Source organism: Rhagoletis zephyria, unplaced genomic scaffold (assembly GCF_001687245.7).
Source record: "Rhagoletis zephyria isolate East Lansing unplaced genomic scaffold, Rhagoletis_zephyria_1.1 Rzeph_scaffold_00043, whole genome shotgun sequence".
NCBI lineage: Eukaryota > Metazoa > Arthropoda > Insecta > Diptera > Tephritidae > Rhagoletis > Rhagoletis zephyria.
The window spans coordinates 495,478-513,392 of record NW_016157127.1 but is presented as its reverse complement, the minus strand read 5'-3'; the positions used below and the strand labels follow the sequence as shown (position 1 = coordinate 513,392).

The following is a 17,915-nucleotide window of genomic DNA, read 5'->3' as shown; positions in this document are numbered from 1 at the left end:
GGGCAGTAGCCTAGGGTTCTAGCTTTAAGTTAAGCCTAAGTGGAAGGTTCTACCACATTTTTACTCTTTACTCGAGCTTCTCAAATATTGAAAAAAACCCGATTTTTTGACACTTTGACCACGATTTGTCTCACGTACATAGATGGAATCTTTATAATTACGGATTTGCCGCACCAAAATCAGTGTTGCCCTGTGTTATATGCATACATATGTAGCNTTCACTATTACCAAGGGATTTGAGAAAAATTAGATTTTCGACCCGTCCTAAAGTACATACTTATGTTCATGATTACACAGGCCAACAAAAATGAAAAAAAATTTTGGTGCGACAAATTTTAAAGCTATTTGTGATAGACTTTTTTGTGCTGATTACGAATCCGTAAGTACAAAGGATCCAACACGTACAGGTTTTGAGAAAATCGAGGTCAAAGTGTCAAAAAATCGGGCTTTTGCAATATTTGAGAAGCTCTAGCAAAGAGTAAAAAGGTGATAGAACCTTCCACTTAGGCTTAGATTAAAGCAAGAACCCTCGACTACTATCCTTGAAAATACCATTCCTGCACATTGAATTTATGGTCACTTATAGTCATTTATTGAGCAGTAAAATTTGACTTTTGGCGAAGTTTGAGTCCCTGCCGCAATGAAACAAAAGGTGATAGAACCTTCCACTTAAGCTTAAATTAAGGCTTGAACTTTCGACTACAATCCCTAAAAATACCATCTCTTCGTCTTGACCCTAAGATCACTTATAGTCGTTTATTGAACAGCAAAAACTGATTTTGGCAGCATTTTTTTCAATAGCACAATTTGCCAGCGTTTTTTTATTGTTCAACAAATGACTATAAATGGCCATCAAGTAAAGGTGCAGGGATGGTATTTTCAGGGGCAGTAGCCTAGGGTTCTAGCTTTAAGTTAAGCCTAAGTGGAAGGTTCTACCACATTTTTACTCTTTACTCGAGCTTCTCAAATATTGAAAAAAACCCGATTTTTTGACACTTTGACCACGATTTGTCTCACGTACATAGATGGAATCTTTATAATTACGGATTTGCCGCACCAAAATCAGTGTTGCCCTGTGTTATATGCATACATATGTAGCTTTTGATATTATATTTTCTAATATTTCATACACAATAAATACATATGTATATACGACATGAACATTTACCATGATCTTCTACCTGGTAATGTGATAAAGAAAGAATGAATAAATGAAAGATTATGCGTTATTCAGTATTACTTGAATCATTATTGAAAATTTATTCTTCATTCGAAATTACTTGAATGATAAATAAAAATTTATTCGTTATTTGAAATTACTTGAATGAAGAATAAAAATTTATTCGTTCATTGAAATTACTTGAATGATGAATGAAAATTTATACATCATTCGAAAGTAAAATTTTACTTAAGACGAAAATTTTTACAAATTGTAATTATGACCCTTATTGTAGGACCCGAATTTTCGTAATTCGTAATTCTTAGCTACGTTACGAAAAATCGACATGCTGCTACCCTTGCAGAAACGTGTGCGGCATGGCCAGCAGTTGTTTTTTGAAGACAGCCGTATGGAACAAACAAAGTGGAAAGGAATTAAAAAAATACTCATCAAGTGGTTATTTATGCTAAAATTTTTTAATTTTAAATATTTTGAAGGGAACGATGAATTCTCTTTCATTTGCAATTATAGCAGCGGAATAAGAGTGCGCTATGGAAATGAATTCACAAAAATATGCGGAGCTGTCGGGCATAATAACCAATGACGCATCTACATATGTCAGTTTCTGGTTGAATTGTTGAACCTATTCCTGAAGAACTGGTGCTCAATCCAGTTAATGCAAGAACAGCTTCTTCCAAGCCATTGAAAAATGCACTTCGTTAGGTCCACCACCTGCTGCGCTTGATTTTGCCTTCGGCCGCACTTAGAGATTATTACCCTTACTGAGTAGAATTCTCCTTTCTATGTTGCCGGAGAAGAGGGGCTTCCACAATTCCGCAAAGGTATACATTTATTGTGCATATAACTCCGGCTACGCCATCCACAGTACTTTTGCGCAGAACCCACATTGAAATTTACAAAAAATTGCATTGTGCAAACCGTATTTGAAACCTTTATTTAAATTAAAATTTTAGTCCTTTGAATAAATACACGTGTATGTTAAAGTTTTCAGATTCGGGTCATGAGTTTGGACACAACAACCGAAAAACATTGTTCAAATAACTAAACCGGACCCAAGTTTCTCGATAAGGGCCAACAAATATTATTTTTTGTTCGTTCATATAAAGCAGTGGATAAAAGTATATCTATATGCGAAAGGCATATTTATCTGTTTAATAGAACACCACTAATATACATACCAAATCCCCGGGGTTTTCCCCAAATCAACCCACTTCTGTAGCACTGTATGGATCCACTGACATGAGTCCGAAGCTTTTAAGGAACCGCGCCGACGCTCCGTCGCTACCACTCCGCAAGTGGAGATAGCTCCCATCAGGCGAATGTTTGGTCCTCGCGCAGCTGGTAGTATCTGAACTGCTCTACATCCATAGCGATCGCGATCTCGCTTATGACAACAGAATAAATTCAAATTTGTTTCATCGGTATATAAAACTTGCTTTCCGGCTTGTTTATAGGAATTCAATGACGTATTCAGCGCGCTTGGCCTTGTTTACGGCACTGGTAATGGTTGCTGGCTGGTGGTGTACACTTTTAATTGTATAAAGTCCAACTTGCATGATTTGCAATTGCGGAGATTGATACATCTTTTAGGAAAGCATTGCGAACTTTGCAGTGCTCTTCTACCCATTTTATTATCTACACTGTCCAATGGCTCGTGTGGGCTGCTGTAGTTTCTACATCAATACATAGTGTTCGCGAATTAAAAAAGGAGTCGGGTTACTTTTCTAAGAATCTTTATTGGGTTGTGCTCGTTGCCTGAGAAAAAGCTAATTCAATGCACAGCAAACCAGTGATGTGTCGATGTCAGAAAACTTAGAGCAAAATCGATGAACTTATCGGAACTGTTAGGTTATCGCCAGGGTTGCCGACTTGTATGTTGAACAAATCTCAAACATCCTCCCCGGCTGGGCCCTTAGGGTCCAGGATATCTTCGCCGGCTCGGTGATTCTGCACACTCGTTGTACAGCTCGTTGGCAGCGGTGTTTAGTGTAGAGGTTGTTCGAGGAGAGTCTATCGGAGCAGTATTCGATCGTAACCACGCGTACGAGGCCGTCGCTCCCCGGATGAACTTCGACGATTCGGCCGTTACGCCAACGTGCCGGTGGAAGATGTTCTTGCTGGATGGCTACGACATCACCCACTCGAAGATTCGGAACAGGCCGAGTCCATTTTCCGCAGGCCTGGAGCTGGGTCAAATACTCCTTATGCCAACCTTGCCAGAAATGCTGGAACATACGTTGAAGGCGTTGGTGGTAGTGGAGTCGATTTTCTGCCACGTCAGGTAACGGTCGTTCTGGTCGGGAAAGCAACAGCCTACCGATGAGAAAATCGCCCGGTGATAACGCAGTACCTCCATCCGGATCATCATGAATGGCGACGATGGGCCTGGAGTTAAGATACGCCTCGATGCGTACCAACAGTGTGCTAAGATGATGAAATGTCATTGATTGATTGCCGACGACTCGGTGCAGATGTTTCTTTGCCGATCGGACAGCGGCCTCCCAAAGCCCGCCATGATGGGGGGACGCAGGAGCTATGAAATGCCAAGTTACGCCAAGATCGGCCAGCCGTTGCTGAGCGTAAAAATTCTGCCATTCGACGAGGTCGTCATCTGGCGGTTGGCGCCCACGAATTGGGTTCCATTGTCGCTGTATAAGTTGGCGCAATAGCCTCGGCGGCTGACGAAGCGGTCGAACATGTCCAGGAATGCTCTAGTACTCAAATCTTCTGCTAATTCAATGTGAACCGCCTTAGTGCACATACATACGAAAATAACGGAGTATGTTTTTGTTGTGGTGGTGGAGCGTTTGCCACCGTGGCGTACGTAGAATGGTCCAGCGTAGTCCACACCCGTGTTGGTGAACGGTGGCGCAACTACCACTCGAGATCGGGGCGAATCCGCCATCTGCTGCTGCTGAATTGTACGCTGGTTCAGTTTACAGATTTTGCATCGATTCAAGAATTGTTTGACTAATGACCGCCCGTGGACGATCCAAACGGTTTGTCGAAGAAATTGCAGCATTGCTCGGATACCGCCATGGAGAGTGACGCGATGTGCGTTGTTAACTAGTAAACTAGCAAGGGGGCATTGTTTGGGTAGGATCATTGGATGGCGTTGGCCATAGCTTAGTTCCGTGTGTCGCAGTCGACCACCTACCCTTAAAATTCCATGCTCGTCCATGATAGGGCTTAGTGGTAGCAGCTTGCTGGACGCGGCGGCACTGTAAGAAGCTTTCAAACGATTAATTTCGGTGAAATAAAAGTTACCTTGTGCTTCTCGAACGTGTAATATCAGTGCTTGTTGGATTTCGCTAGCAGTAAGGATTGGAGTACGCCAATGTGGTCGCCCAGCAGGTCGAAACCGAAGTACATAGGCCGTTGTATGCAGTAATCGTTGCAAAGTGCTGAACCGCTCAACAAGTGGAACAAAGTTTGGCTTCAACTTGTCATTGGTGCGAACGTGCAACTGAGGCACCGACAATAAACAGATATGCGTCTGAAGCGGTTTCAGCTCCGAGGCATGGTCTTCCTGCTCCTTAACCTTCAGTTGTAGAGAATGGCATAATTGATTGTTGCTGAGCTTTATACATGATGGACCGGTCCACCACAGGTGTAAATTTGCGATGTCTGCGGGTGACACGCCACGACTTGCACAGTCGGCAGGGTTGTCCTCAGACCGGATGTGGTGCCAATTCTTCGTATCAGAGTAGCGCTGAATATATGCCACCCGATTGGATACATACTGCGTTAATGTATGTGGTGGCTTGCGGATCCAAGATAATACGATGTTCGAATCACTCCAGTACGTGCATTTCACATGGCCAAGTCGAAGTGCTTCGCGTGCGTTGACCATACAACTGACAAGCAAATATGCTGCGCACAATTCTAGCCTTGGTATTGTAGTGGGTTTGAGCGGAGCCACCATTGTTCGAGCAGCAACTAAGGTGACCCGTATTTTCCCTGTTGGATCCACACTGCGCGCGTATATAACTGCTGAGTAGGCTTTGGTACTGGCATCCCCGAACCCATGCAGTGCAACCGTGGACGTTCGGGTCATACCTAGCCATCGGGGTAGGCGAAGTTCGCCAATCATGGTAAGCGAACTGCGTAACTCTATTGGTAATGGTGTATCCCAGTCGATTTTAGTAGTCCATGTTAGCTGCATGAAGATTTTTGCAGTCACTGTCACCGGAGCCAGAAAGCCAATAGGGTCGAAAATTTTCGCAACATCACTTAAAACACTACGCTTGGTTGGGATGTGATTTATGTCAGCCAGCGTAACCTTGAATAGAAGTTCGTCATTAGTGGGATTCCAATGAAGACCCAGAGCCGTTGCGTATTCATCGCTTAAGCTTAGTTCGTTTGCTCCTGCTCCCTGGCCTAAGCATGTACGAAGGACTGATATATCATTGGAATTCCACTTTCGAAGTCAGAACTTGCCCTGTTGCAAAATATCGGTAACATCTCGGGCTAGGGGTAAGCCCTCTGAAGGGGTGTCAACGCTCTCCAAGTAGTCATCCACATAAAAGTTTTGTAAGGTGCTCTCCTTTGCCAATGAAGCGCGGGCTGCGTCGCTGATCACCCGCTGGTTATCGTAAGAGCATTGTCGCAAGGCGCGGATGGCGTTAAATGGGCTGCAGGCCATTCCGTAGGTAACAGTGGTGAGCCGGTACGTTCGAAGCGGCTCATCTGAGGATTCACGCCAGAGGATTTGTTGCCACGGCCGGTGTCGGGGGTCAACTCTGACTTGCCTGAACATCTTTTCGATGTCTGCGGTGATCCCCACTCGGAACCGCCGAAAGCGAAGAAGGATGTTGAGAAGTGGGTCTTGGAGCTGAGGGCCAATCAATTGGGTATCATTGAGTGAGATGCCATTGCTCGTCTTAGCCGAAGCATTGAATACGACCCGAAATTTACCAGTCACTGCATGATGCGGTATGAAATACATTGACGACGAGTAGTAGTGTTGCGTTTTGGTTTCTTCCATATGTCCAAGAGCCTCGTACTCGCGCATAAACGTGATGTATTTATCGCGCAGGTCCGGTTCGTTGTGTAAGCGGCGCTCCAGTCGCAAAAACTGACGAAGAGCATTTCTGTATGAATCTCCCAGAGCTGGCGCCTCGGGGTGGAAAGGTATTTGAACAACGTACCGACCCTCGGAGTCGCGTGAAACCGTTCTACGAAATATCGCCTCACAATCATCATCTTTGGGCGGGGTTGGCGAAACTTCCTCTTGTAGCCAAAATCGCTCCAGTAAGTAGTCAAGCCGATCTTCGTTGGCATTTTCGGTACAATTGCGCAACGCTGGCAGCGCGACGTTCTTCGGCCACTTTAATGGGCCCTGGTATATGAACGGTAGAATCCGCTAGTGGAAGATCTTCTAGATGCTTATGAATGCTGGCATCTACGGGTACTGCTGGAATGTTAGACGTGATAGTAGGTAGGATATGCACATCGAACGACAACTCGAAATCTGGATCGTAGAGAGAGCGCATTGTCAACGTTGCCTGACCACGCGAAGCCACCTTGCCTTGAGCGCCTATACCTTCTATTACCAGTTCCTTTCGGTTTCTAGGGAGATTTAGCTCATTAAACAAAGACTCAGTAACAAAGCTCACCTGTGAACCCATGTCACAGAGTATGCGACATTTTCGCTCTTCTCCACACCCGTCCAAGATGGGAGCGATAGCGGTGGCTAACAGCACTATGTCATCTGATTGTGCCAGTAGAGTCTGCACTGCATCAACTCGGGGTAGAACTTGTGGTCCGGTCTTGCAATCTGATGTGGCCGACAGCGTCGTAGTTCCGGCTGAGGTGCGTAGACCGCTATTGGGTATGCCCGATGATTTCTCCAACGGAGCGGTTTTGCAAAGCAGCGTATTATGTTTTTGCTTACATATATGGCCGTATGCCCCGGGCTCATACAGTTAAAGCACAGTGATCCTTGTCGAGCCAGATGCAGGCACTGATCCATGGCCAACGAGCGGAACTGCTGACATTTCATCAGGCGATGTGGCTCTGAACACTGTGGACAGTTGAGCACCGGACGCGCCGCTGCATTGGTAACCGAAGCTGTCACCATGTGAGACTTGGCCGAACGCGGTGGCTGCTGGCGACGTTGCTGCGTCATTGAATCGCTACGGACGGTGTCCGCGTAAGTTTCGACCTCTTCTAACATGCCTTGAAGCTCAGGTAGCTTATCTGAGTGGCTTTTAATCGTCCAGTGCGCGACTGTAGCGGACGGCAGCTTCCGAAGAATGATGGGGTACATAATGGCATCCCACTGATCCGTAGGTAGGCCCATCACATTTAAGGCCCGCAATGTACTACGCACCACATCGATAAAATCGCGTATTCTCCGTTGTGACTCACTTGGATGTTCTGGCAGATCCAGTAGTCTATTTATGTGTGCTTCAACTAAGCGTCGTGGATTGTCATACCTGCGCTTTAGCTCTGCTCAAAGCTGCTCGTAACCCCCAGTGCAAACGCCAGCTACCATGGGTACAGCATCCGCCCTTATGCATTGGCGCAAACGACTAAGCTTATATGTTGGGTCGAACTCTGCTCGGTTGTGAACAAGGGATTCGAACATATCCTTGAACACTAGCCAGTTCTCTTGTTGTCCATCGAAAATTGGTAGCTTTATGGGGTCAAGCTTCATTTCTGCCATTCTGCGAACTGAAGCCACATCTTCCTTTGCAGCCATTCGCAACCGTTGCAGTTTAGTGGACACCACTCTATAGGCTAGTTCCATTTTTGCTAACAATGCGTCGTGGACAGCAAGCTCTTCGGACTTGGCTGCGCCAACCAACACCATATGGTTATCCATGAAACGAGTAAAGTGCGTGGAAAGCATTTCCACCCTATGATCAATTTCAACTATGTCTGGTGCATAATTTTCAGCTTCCACTTCGCCCTTGATCCTGAGAATCGAAGATTGTGATGCTGAGCGCAAGTTAAGTTGAGCCATTGCTATTTGGATATAGTCTAGCCGAAGTTACACGTAGCGGCCAAATATATATATATCTATATACAACGGCGAATGCGTTGCCGTTACCGTAGTTATAAAAACCACAAGTTGTCGCTAGCTCAACAACAGCGCAAAATCGTTGGAATTTACGGTCCGTTATCTTATGTGCAGATGTCCGCCAGCTATTGGTTAACGTGAAAACCTTGACAACTTAAGCGAAAGCGGGTGAATTGCACTCGAAGCGATGATCAACGAATTCCAAAAATACCACGTGTGAGATCAATCCCCACAGGAGGCACCAAAATGTTCGCGAATTAAAAAAGGAGTCGGGTTACTTTTCTAAGAATCTTTATTGGGTTGTACTCGTTGCCTGAGAAAAAGCTAATTCAAAGAACAGCAAACCAGTGATGTGTCGATGTCAGAAAACTTAGAGCAAAATCGATGAACTTATCGGAACTGTTAGGTTATCGCCAGGGTTGCCGACTTGTATGTTGAACAAATCTCAAACACATAGTATAAAGGAAAGTCGAGACTTTTTGTACGCGATAATCTTGAAAACTACTGAACGGATGTTGACGACATTTTTTCTATTATACTCTGTATCGACAGGAGAGGGATCTTTTTTTATTTAGAATTTTAATAGGGTTGCCACCTTTCTCAAAAACTATAAGATCCGCACCGTTCGATGGATTAAAAAGATGAGGTGAGGTGGCAAATGAAACGGATTGGCCTCTAGAAATGCACTAATATATTTTTTTTAATAGGGTTGCCACCTGTTAATAAAATTACCATATTCAATCATAATAAGCGTATCAGTTCTGTACCGTCACTGTCAAACGAAAAGACTTAGCCTCTGGATGTGTAATAATGTGTTATTTTTCTGAGTAGGGTTGCCACCTGTTTAAAAACTATCAGATCTTCACCGTTCGTTGGATAAAAAATAATATACCAAATGAAAGTGCATGGCCTTCGCATGTACAAAAACTTAAAGTTTTTTGGGTAGGGTTGCCACCTATTTAAAATTACTATCTTTTATACATAGTATAAAGGAAAGGCGAGATATTTTAACCTCGCTACTGAACGGATTTAGACAAGATTTTTTATGTATATAATAAACGAAGTACATGATGACATGATTTCTTTCTCCAAATACGTTAATGTACATACATATGCATATATTCAGCGCGTGGCGAAGCCTCGCGCATTCGTGGCCGGCTAGTAAACATATAAATTTAATACAGCATTTATATCTTAAAATAATTTGTAGTTTACGGTAAAAAACACATTACCGGTAATAACTTTTCTGCAAATCGGACAAGACCCAGATTCTACAATTTCCCTTGAACATAATGCATGTAGCAAATGCTTGCATGGTAAAATGCGGACTATAGCCTTCCGCTTCATGCTGATTTGGCAATCACGCATTTATATTTATATTTTCTCATTCAGTTTAATTACTATAAAAAATGCTTTAGGTGCAACAAATCACAATCGAATGAAAATTACAAGACTTTGAACTTGATAAAATAATAAATAATTAATAAAAAAAATTGATATTAGGTAACAACTAAAGCTAATGTAAAGTATGTAGTTTGCCATAAATACCAGCAAAAAGCGGAAGGATATATACTTGTACATAGTCCGCATTTTACCGTGCCAGCATTTATTACATGACGGGGGAAAAGCGACAGTTGTTGGTGGCGATTGTGGCAGAGCAATTCAACATTATACCCTTTTCATCCCGATGCACTAACTTTATTCGATAAGCCAGTTGGAACATAATTTAAATCTGCATTCATTATTTAATTGGTTCATTCTGAAATGTATATGTACCCATTGCGAACACGGTTGCCGTTTTGGTCCAAATGGACCAAATTTGGTCCATTTATTTTCGTTTGGTCCATTGGTCCAATTCTTTTTAAAATGGTCAATTTCACAAGCTTTTGGTTAGGTTATTATCACCCTTTCACTTTATGCAACAGTTTCGCGTTGTGAATTTTTTCTATTTAATTGATAAATATTCCGCCCTATGTTGAATATCGACATCGTCAGTAAAAGTGACGATATGGCCATCGTGAGCCATGCCACTGATTCGCTGACGATCGTCGACGATGACGATGATAGGGCCCATGGGTAACACCTGCTAAAAGTGTGAACTTGCCTTGCCACTGATCTTCAAATATGGTATGGCTAATCATCTGTCAAAGCACGCTTCAAAAAATATCGCGGTTTCTTGCTAATTTCAATTACTCGGTGACCAATATAAAAGGGCTGGCAAAAATATGGAACGGTAGCAAAACTTTAATCGTAGCATTTAGCACATGAAAATAATATTCGATTTCAATCGAAAAGATATCAAACATTTTGAAATTATTACACCACAAAAAGTTCTTCCTGATACTGATGTATCAAATTGAGGCTGAGTTAAGGTAACTTCAAAACGTGTACCAATTGAGAACGTTTTTGCGATCATGTAAGTTTGATTAAAAATGGATTGGGTGAAGCGGCCTTTGGGGAATTGTGTGATTTAGTTCATAATATTGTTAGTCTGCCTCACAGTTCCGCCGCAGCTGAGCGCAAATTTTTTGGTTTAGCATTAATAAAAACGAAATTAAGAAACAAATTATAATTAAAACCTTTAAATAATATAATGTTTATAATATTCAATTGTAATTTACTTTGGATGCAATATAAAAAAAAAATCATTATAAAAACTGAATTGGCATATTTTCTTGATAAAGAACTTCTTTTATGTACTTGTAGGTGATTTGGAAAGGATATTAAAAAAGTTAATTTACTTAAAATTGATAATTACATATATACTATTTAAATAATTACAATAGGTAATAATTTTCGTCTTCTGAAGTACATTTTCCGGTTTCGGAAGTACAATTGACTATTCTGAAGCGCAATTGATTATTCTGAAGTACATTTAACTATTTCTGAAGTACAACTGATTATTCTGAAGTACATTTGTCGCTTTATGAAGTACTCTTGGAAAAGGTGTAGTACTCACTTCTGGCGAGTCGTTAGTGGTACCAGGACGGGTACTAGTCACAAAATAAATAAGGGTTTATTAACGAATTCCAGCAACAAAAAGTGGCCTTCTTGCCGTATTAAATGCGCGTCGTTCTACTTATACCCAGGGTTGCCAGGTCAGAAGCTCAATAAAACCTGACACGATTCGTTTGTAAGGGAATGTGTGAAGGGAGAGGCAAACATCATATTCCTTTTTATTGCTGAAACTTTTAGAAATCTCTGGAAGAAAATTTGAAATACATGAATTATGTATAATGCATCACAGAGTGGTTGGGTTAAGGGTGCCAATCCTACAAGAGATATAAATCATGTGTAATTAATAAATTTATAACTTCGTGGAGGGCTCCACTGAATATAAATTTCGTTGTACTAAACGTAGATTTGTTAATATAAATAAAGTTGTATCATGTACGTCAGTCCTTCATTCAACTTTAACAAATATTTTTCATTTGGATTACAGTGTTTAATAACTTTTTATTATCTTTTATTTAACTTCACACATTTATGGTCCGATTTCGTTCATATTAGGAGTGTACATTACCTACATTACAAGAGATAACTACACAAAAAATTTGGCCGATAGGTGGTACGGGGGTCGAAATATTTTGAAAACTGCATCTATGGTCTATTTTAGCTTATATTTAGAAAATATATTACTTCCATGAAAAGAAATCACTCCACAAAATATTTTGTCGATTGGTGGTGTAGGAGTGAAGATATTTGGTATATTAACTACATGAAAAGAAATAACTCTAAAAAATGTTTGCCGAAAAGTATCGCGGTGCTCGGTATATTTCCAAAATTTAATAGGTCAAAGTTCAGTTGTAATTACATTTTGTTTAAATTGTTAACGTTTGATTCTTGATTTTGTTCTGTTGTCTCATATGCAGTGTAAGTTCTGTCTATTGTCTCATATCCAGTGTTCTATCTGTTGTCTCATATGCAATGTAAGCTCTATTGTATTTTATACTTATATTTGTTGTACTGAAAAAGAAGGTAATTCTTATGTACTAATATCACCATTTTGATAATAAATGAAATGAAATGAAAGCATTTGTCAAGGTTAATAAAAGCTAAATGATAACGGTATTAATTTTCATTGGGGATGTGTACCTAAGTACATATGTATATTTATTTTAGTAATTCAACTTTTAATGCACATGCTACATAAGAGTTTGTTTTAAAAATATTTTTAAATTATTTTATTTCGTTAAATTGCGAGCAAAATAACGAGTGTTTAAACCAGTGATTCCCAAAGTTGTACAGGTGGACTCCCAGGGGTCCACGGGAGACTCGCTGAGGGTCTACGTTGGCGTGAAAAAAATATGGGGGTCCACCAATTGTAAGTGGGGGTCCACTATCTGGCTTCGATAGTAAAGAACCCAAATGGTTGCTTGATAGCCTCATTATTTAACAATATTTTTTTTTGAGTGGTGTATAGTGCTCTTGACGCACTGCTTCACTTACCATAACTTTGTGTCTTCATACTTGGGGAATCCTTAAAGACCACCTGCAGACAAAAATAAAGGGATGTTGGTATATCACTGGGGCGAGGCGAAAACCGCTTGCGGCAGAGATTTCAGCACTTGTGTCTTTTCAATTATACAGGGGACAGACAACCTTTGGCAACCCTTTGTGGCAGCTATCGATTCTGTCGTGCCTCCTAATTCCAAACTGATTTTACGTGTTCTTAGCATTGATAGAACACATTTATTTATTATTGGGCTTATACCCTTGCTCATCAAGGCATCATCTATTGCCTTATATAATGTGTTATCAAAAGCCCCCGAAATGTCAATGAAAGGCCACAAAGGGCTATATTTTTAGACTCTAGACCTTTCTCAATTTTTGAGGTGAGGCTATGAATGGCTGTCTCAGTGGATTTGCCTTGTTGATAGGAAAATGGGTTCTTGTTCAGAGACTGTTCCCTTAGGTTGACTTCTGTGATATACTGATCCAGTATTTTCTCCATGCCTCAGGCTAGTTGGTCGGTAGGACGATAATTGTTGTTCCAGCTTACGTAATAATAATAATAATAGATTGGCGCTCACACATATGTTAGTGTTTGGCCGAGCTTCTGCTCCGACTTGTGTCGTGCGCCTTGATGTTGTCACACAAATCGGAGGGACCTACAGTTTTACGCCGACTCCGAACGGCGATTGTATTTTTATGAGAGCTTTCATGTCAGAAATACACTCGGAGGTTTGCCATTGCCTGCCGAGGAACGACCGCTGTTAACCTTTAACTATGGAGGTGAATTTTTTGACGTAGTCTGTGACCTGGTGGTAAATTTTACACCTTCGAATTTTAGTTAGAAATTTGAATACAAGTTGGTCATTTTATAATTTTTTTTTCTTTTCAACTAAGCTACTATATTTTTAAGTTAAAATAAATACAAGTTTTTATTTTTTCTTTTAAAATCAACAAAATTCCCACTTTATTTCACAAGGATTTTATTATTCACAAGAACGAAAACATCACATAGTAAATTTATAAAAAAAAGTATAAAATAAAAATTAATCTAAAGTTTAAGGGACATTTTTTCACAGCCAAATATATATGTTTAATGAACTAAAAGAGATCGTATTAAAAAAATTTAATTTAAAAAAATACAGGTCAACCTTCCTTGAAAGATAAAGTTGCGGGGGGTAAATTTTACCACTACCACCACAGTTAAAGGTTAAGAAAAAACATTTTTTTATATTTTTTTTGCGATGTTGCTTTGACCAGGGCTTGAACCCAGGTGCTGCAGAGTGGAAGCTCGCACTGTTTACCACTACGCCACAGCGGCCGGCGGCTTATATGGTTTTGGTAAAAATACGACCTTAACCTCAGACCATCTGCTGGGAATAATACTCAGCAAGAGCGAAGCTCTATAAGGTTTGGAGAGGTGTGGGGCTATCTAGTTTATTCCATGTTGAAGGAGACATGGATAGACCCCATCTGGTCTTGGCGATTGGTATGGACTAAATGTTGATAGAGCCCGCACACGTTCTACAGTGGTGAGCTTTGTAGCAAGGCTTATTTTCATTCCGAAAGTGGGTGTTGGGGCACCCACTTCTGGTCGACAGTAGCATAATGCAGAGCCCATGAAATTAGTACCTAGCAAGAGTCTGCAGGTCTTTTCAGAGTGCCGATTGTGTTCTTGTGATCCCTTGTTAGAGCTTTTTGGAGGCGTACTGCCTCTGGGAGGCTGTTAATTTCGCCAACTAGCTCGTTTGGATCTCCTTAACTCCGCATCCCGGGCGGAACGAGCACCCATCAAAGATAGGCTTTACAGCACTATCGTGACTGCTCCTGACCGCCTTTAAGATCGCTCCCTGGATGGCTCTCAGCTCTTCGGTGACAGGTAATAAGGTCAAATGATGCGAAATGAAGTCAATTGACATTATTACCTTTTCAAAAGCGAAATGAAGTCAACAAAAATTTGGAAATAAAGTCATTGACGCTATTTCCTCATTCAAATAGAAATAGCGTCAACAATACTTAAAGTATCTCGATTCATAGAAAAAAATGTTGTTCTTACAATAAACATTGCCCCGTAAGTGTTGTTTTTTAATAGATGAAAAAGGTGATTGCCAAATCATCAGTGTTGTGATATTAATCCACACACAATCATGAACTAACACCAGTTGATTTTATTAAAAAAATTTAAATTACGAATATGTAAAAACACGATGCGAAAAACTAAACGCCTGCGCACAGCTGGAATACGAGAAATATTTGAAGAAAGAGTGTAGAAATGATCCATAACTTGCAAAACACGTTTCGTTTCCACAAAAATAAAGCGAACACTATTAAATTGAAGAAACAGTCCATGTCCCGGAGAAACACTGAAAGAATTCTGTGTTTTAAATTAGCATATTTTGAACGAATTCGGAATGTCTAAGGTGGAAAAGAAACCAACCTTTCTATAAGAAAACAATTATAGAAAAAGAATTTTCTTACACTGTATTCATGTCTCCGCCAGCAATTTGTGACGACTTCATTTACAAGCAGCTAAGGAGAACGACGACACTATTTATTAGATGGCACATTCAACGAGCCAATGTGCCAAAATGCGGGTATAAACAATTATTGATTATTTAATATCGGAACCGAGATTATATAAGTAAATTGATTGGTTTTCACACACTTTTGAAACACAAATTATATGCTTTTTTACTGCAGACAAGTTGTTGCCCCAAAACACAGCAGAAATCTTCCAATCAGGGCTGGCAACTATCCTTAGTTATCAGGTACCATATTGAGGATAAAAAAGTGTTAAAATGTGCCAAATAAAAAATAAAAGTGCCAAAAAAGGTGTCATTCGTTTTAATCATTCACATTTAGCAATAAAATAAAGCTACATTTTCCAAACAAAAGTGCAATGATAAAATAAGATAAACCAGTTGAATAGCCTTTATAAATTAGAAAATTTTAGTTAAGAAAAAGAAGTGCACGCAAAGGATTTCACAAAAATGTATTGAAATGTAATTTTTTTACAAAAGTGCCATTTTGGCACTTTGTGCCAAATTGAAAAATTAAGTGCCATTTGAAGTAAAATAGGGACAAATGGCACGGTTTGAGCCGGGGCACCGAAATTGCGCATATGGAAACTGTGCATTTAGACATAATTTCGGTTTCAACCGAAACTGTGCATTAGATGACTTATTTTGCTAAAGTATTTCAGATCCTCTCTCCGGCAGCAGAATATGAAAATAGGGTGCTAAAGACCTAACAAAATGGAAAAAAAATTTCATTATTGCAAAAACTGAATGAGCTACTCCGAAAACCGCGATTTATAAGACTGTTTTGCTATAACTTTAGATCCTAATATGAAAAGACATTTATCTTACACAAGAAAGAAAAAAAAAAAATATCCAATCTCATGAAGAAGAAGCCGCTAAAGCGAATGGCGTACTCAGTTTTTTAATACAACTAACCAAAAAGTTACCCACACGGCCGAAAGTGACAATTTGCTACTATTTTTCACGAATTTTCGAATTTATTCGTTAGGATTTTCCAGATAGTAGTAATTTTTCCAAAACTAAAATATTTAAAATTGTAGCTAATTTAATGTAGTTTTTAAAAAAGTGAACGGATTTTCGATCGAATTATATTTGAACTGGTAAATTAGGCTTAAGTGAAGCCATCTTGAAAACCACTTTCAAACTTGACAAACATCGTCAAAAATTTAAAAGCCAAAGCAGGAGTGGATAAAACTGTCGTACTGTAGAATACTGTAATCTATATTTACGACTGATAATAACATTATTATCTTACATAATCAAAAAAATAGACAATATTGATGCAAGCGATAATGGAGAAAACGACAAAGACTAGTAGTTACTTCCTAATTGGTAAGTTTCATTAATTGAATACATATAAAGAAAAGTGCACTTAATTTTAACTACAGAGAAAACACTGCGCAATTTCTCGAAATCAACGTTGCCTACTCGGGAGCACGTTCTGCGTCGGCTAATTAACCTTCGTTTAGAAGACAATTTAACAGTGAATGAAAGTATTTTTCGCGTCGTCGGTGAATTGGTAAACATTTGGTCGTGTTTAGGCGTCGTCACTAAGTTAAAGACAGCAGTGAAGCATGACGTTGCCAAGTTCTACACTGAATACCTTAACATTAAAAAAAACAAATTTGACAACAATGGTAAACGAAGAGAACTTAGAGAATCAAAATTTAAATCAACATTTCCCCTACTCTTCGACATTGTTGTAGACCCGATGAATGTTGTGGAGTTAAGTATGGATGCTTTTATTACAGAAAATACAAAGACATTTTTTGAGTCATTATTTGTGGACGCATCAAATTACAAAAATTTTTTGGAAATTGACCCCAGTCGCTGGATAAACAACCAAAATTATTTACGCGCTGAAGCAATAGTAAAAAAAATTATTGTTGTGAACGATACGGCCGAAAGGGCAATAAGTATGGCAACAAAGTTAAATGAAAAAGTAACCACTTCCGAAACCGAGAAACAGATGGTTTTTCAACTCGTAGAGGCGCATCAGAAAGTGTTTCCCTACCTAGCATCCAAAAACGACATTGTTAAAAATTTCAATAAAATTTAAAGTACGTATGTCAGACATGGCTTTACGTAAATCTAATTTATTAGTTCAAATATAATTTTATTTGAAATCTGTCAACTTTTTTTATGACTACATTAAATTAGCTACAATTTTAAGTATTTTAGTTTTGGAAAAATTACTACTATCTGTAAAATCCTAACGAATAAATTTGAAAATTCGTAAAAAATAGTAACAAATTGTCACTTTAGGCCGTGTGAGTAACTTTTTGGTTAGTTGTATTAAAAAACTGAGTACGCCATTCGCTTTAGCGGCTTCTTCTTCATAATATTGGATATATATTTTTTTTTTCTTGTGTAAGATAAATGTGTTTTCATATAAGGATCTAAAGTTATAGCAAAACAGTCTTATAAATCGCGGTTTTCGGAGTAGCTCATTCAGTTTTTGCAATAATGAAATTTTTTTTCCATTTTGTTAAGTCTTTAGCGTCCTATTTTTATATTCTGCTGCCGGAGGGAGGATCTGAAATACTTTAGCAAAATGTATGGAGAAAATAAGGCATCTACTGTGCATGTATGCTTTATTTCGGTTTTTACCATATGCATTATTTCGGTTTTAAACCGAAACTGTGCATGTATGCATTATTTCGTTTTTTTTCATATGCATTATTTCGCTTTTAAAACGAAAGTATGCATATGCATA

At 39.6% G+C, this 17,915-nt stretch overlaps 2 protein-coding genes across 2 annotated transcripts in view; both read left to right on the top strand.

Annotated features, from left to right (window-relative positions):
- Window positions 1-17,915, top strand: part of LOC108367308 (Zinc finger protein ush) — a 628,184-nt gene that overhangs the window by 129,902 nt on the left and 480,367 nt on the right. The gene's annotated exons all lie outside the window — the stretch shown is intronic.
- Window positions 15,891-17,915, top strand: part of LOC108367362 (uncharacterized) — a 5,933-nt gene continuing 3,908 nt past the window's right edge. The window contains exons 1-2 of the mRNA XM_017621966.1: window positions 15,891-16,531; window positions 16,588-17,780. Of these exons, the coding sequence (XP_017477455.1) occupies window positions 16,480-16,531; window positions 16,588-17,258 (723 nt within the window). The 5' untranslated portion in view covers window positions 15,891-16,479 and the 3' untranslated portion in view covers window positions 17,259-17,780. The remainder of the gene's footprint in view (window positions 16,532-16,587; window positions 17,781-17,915) is intronic.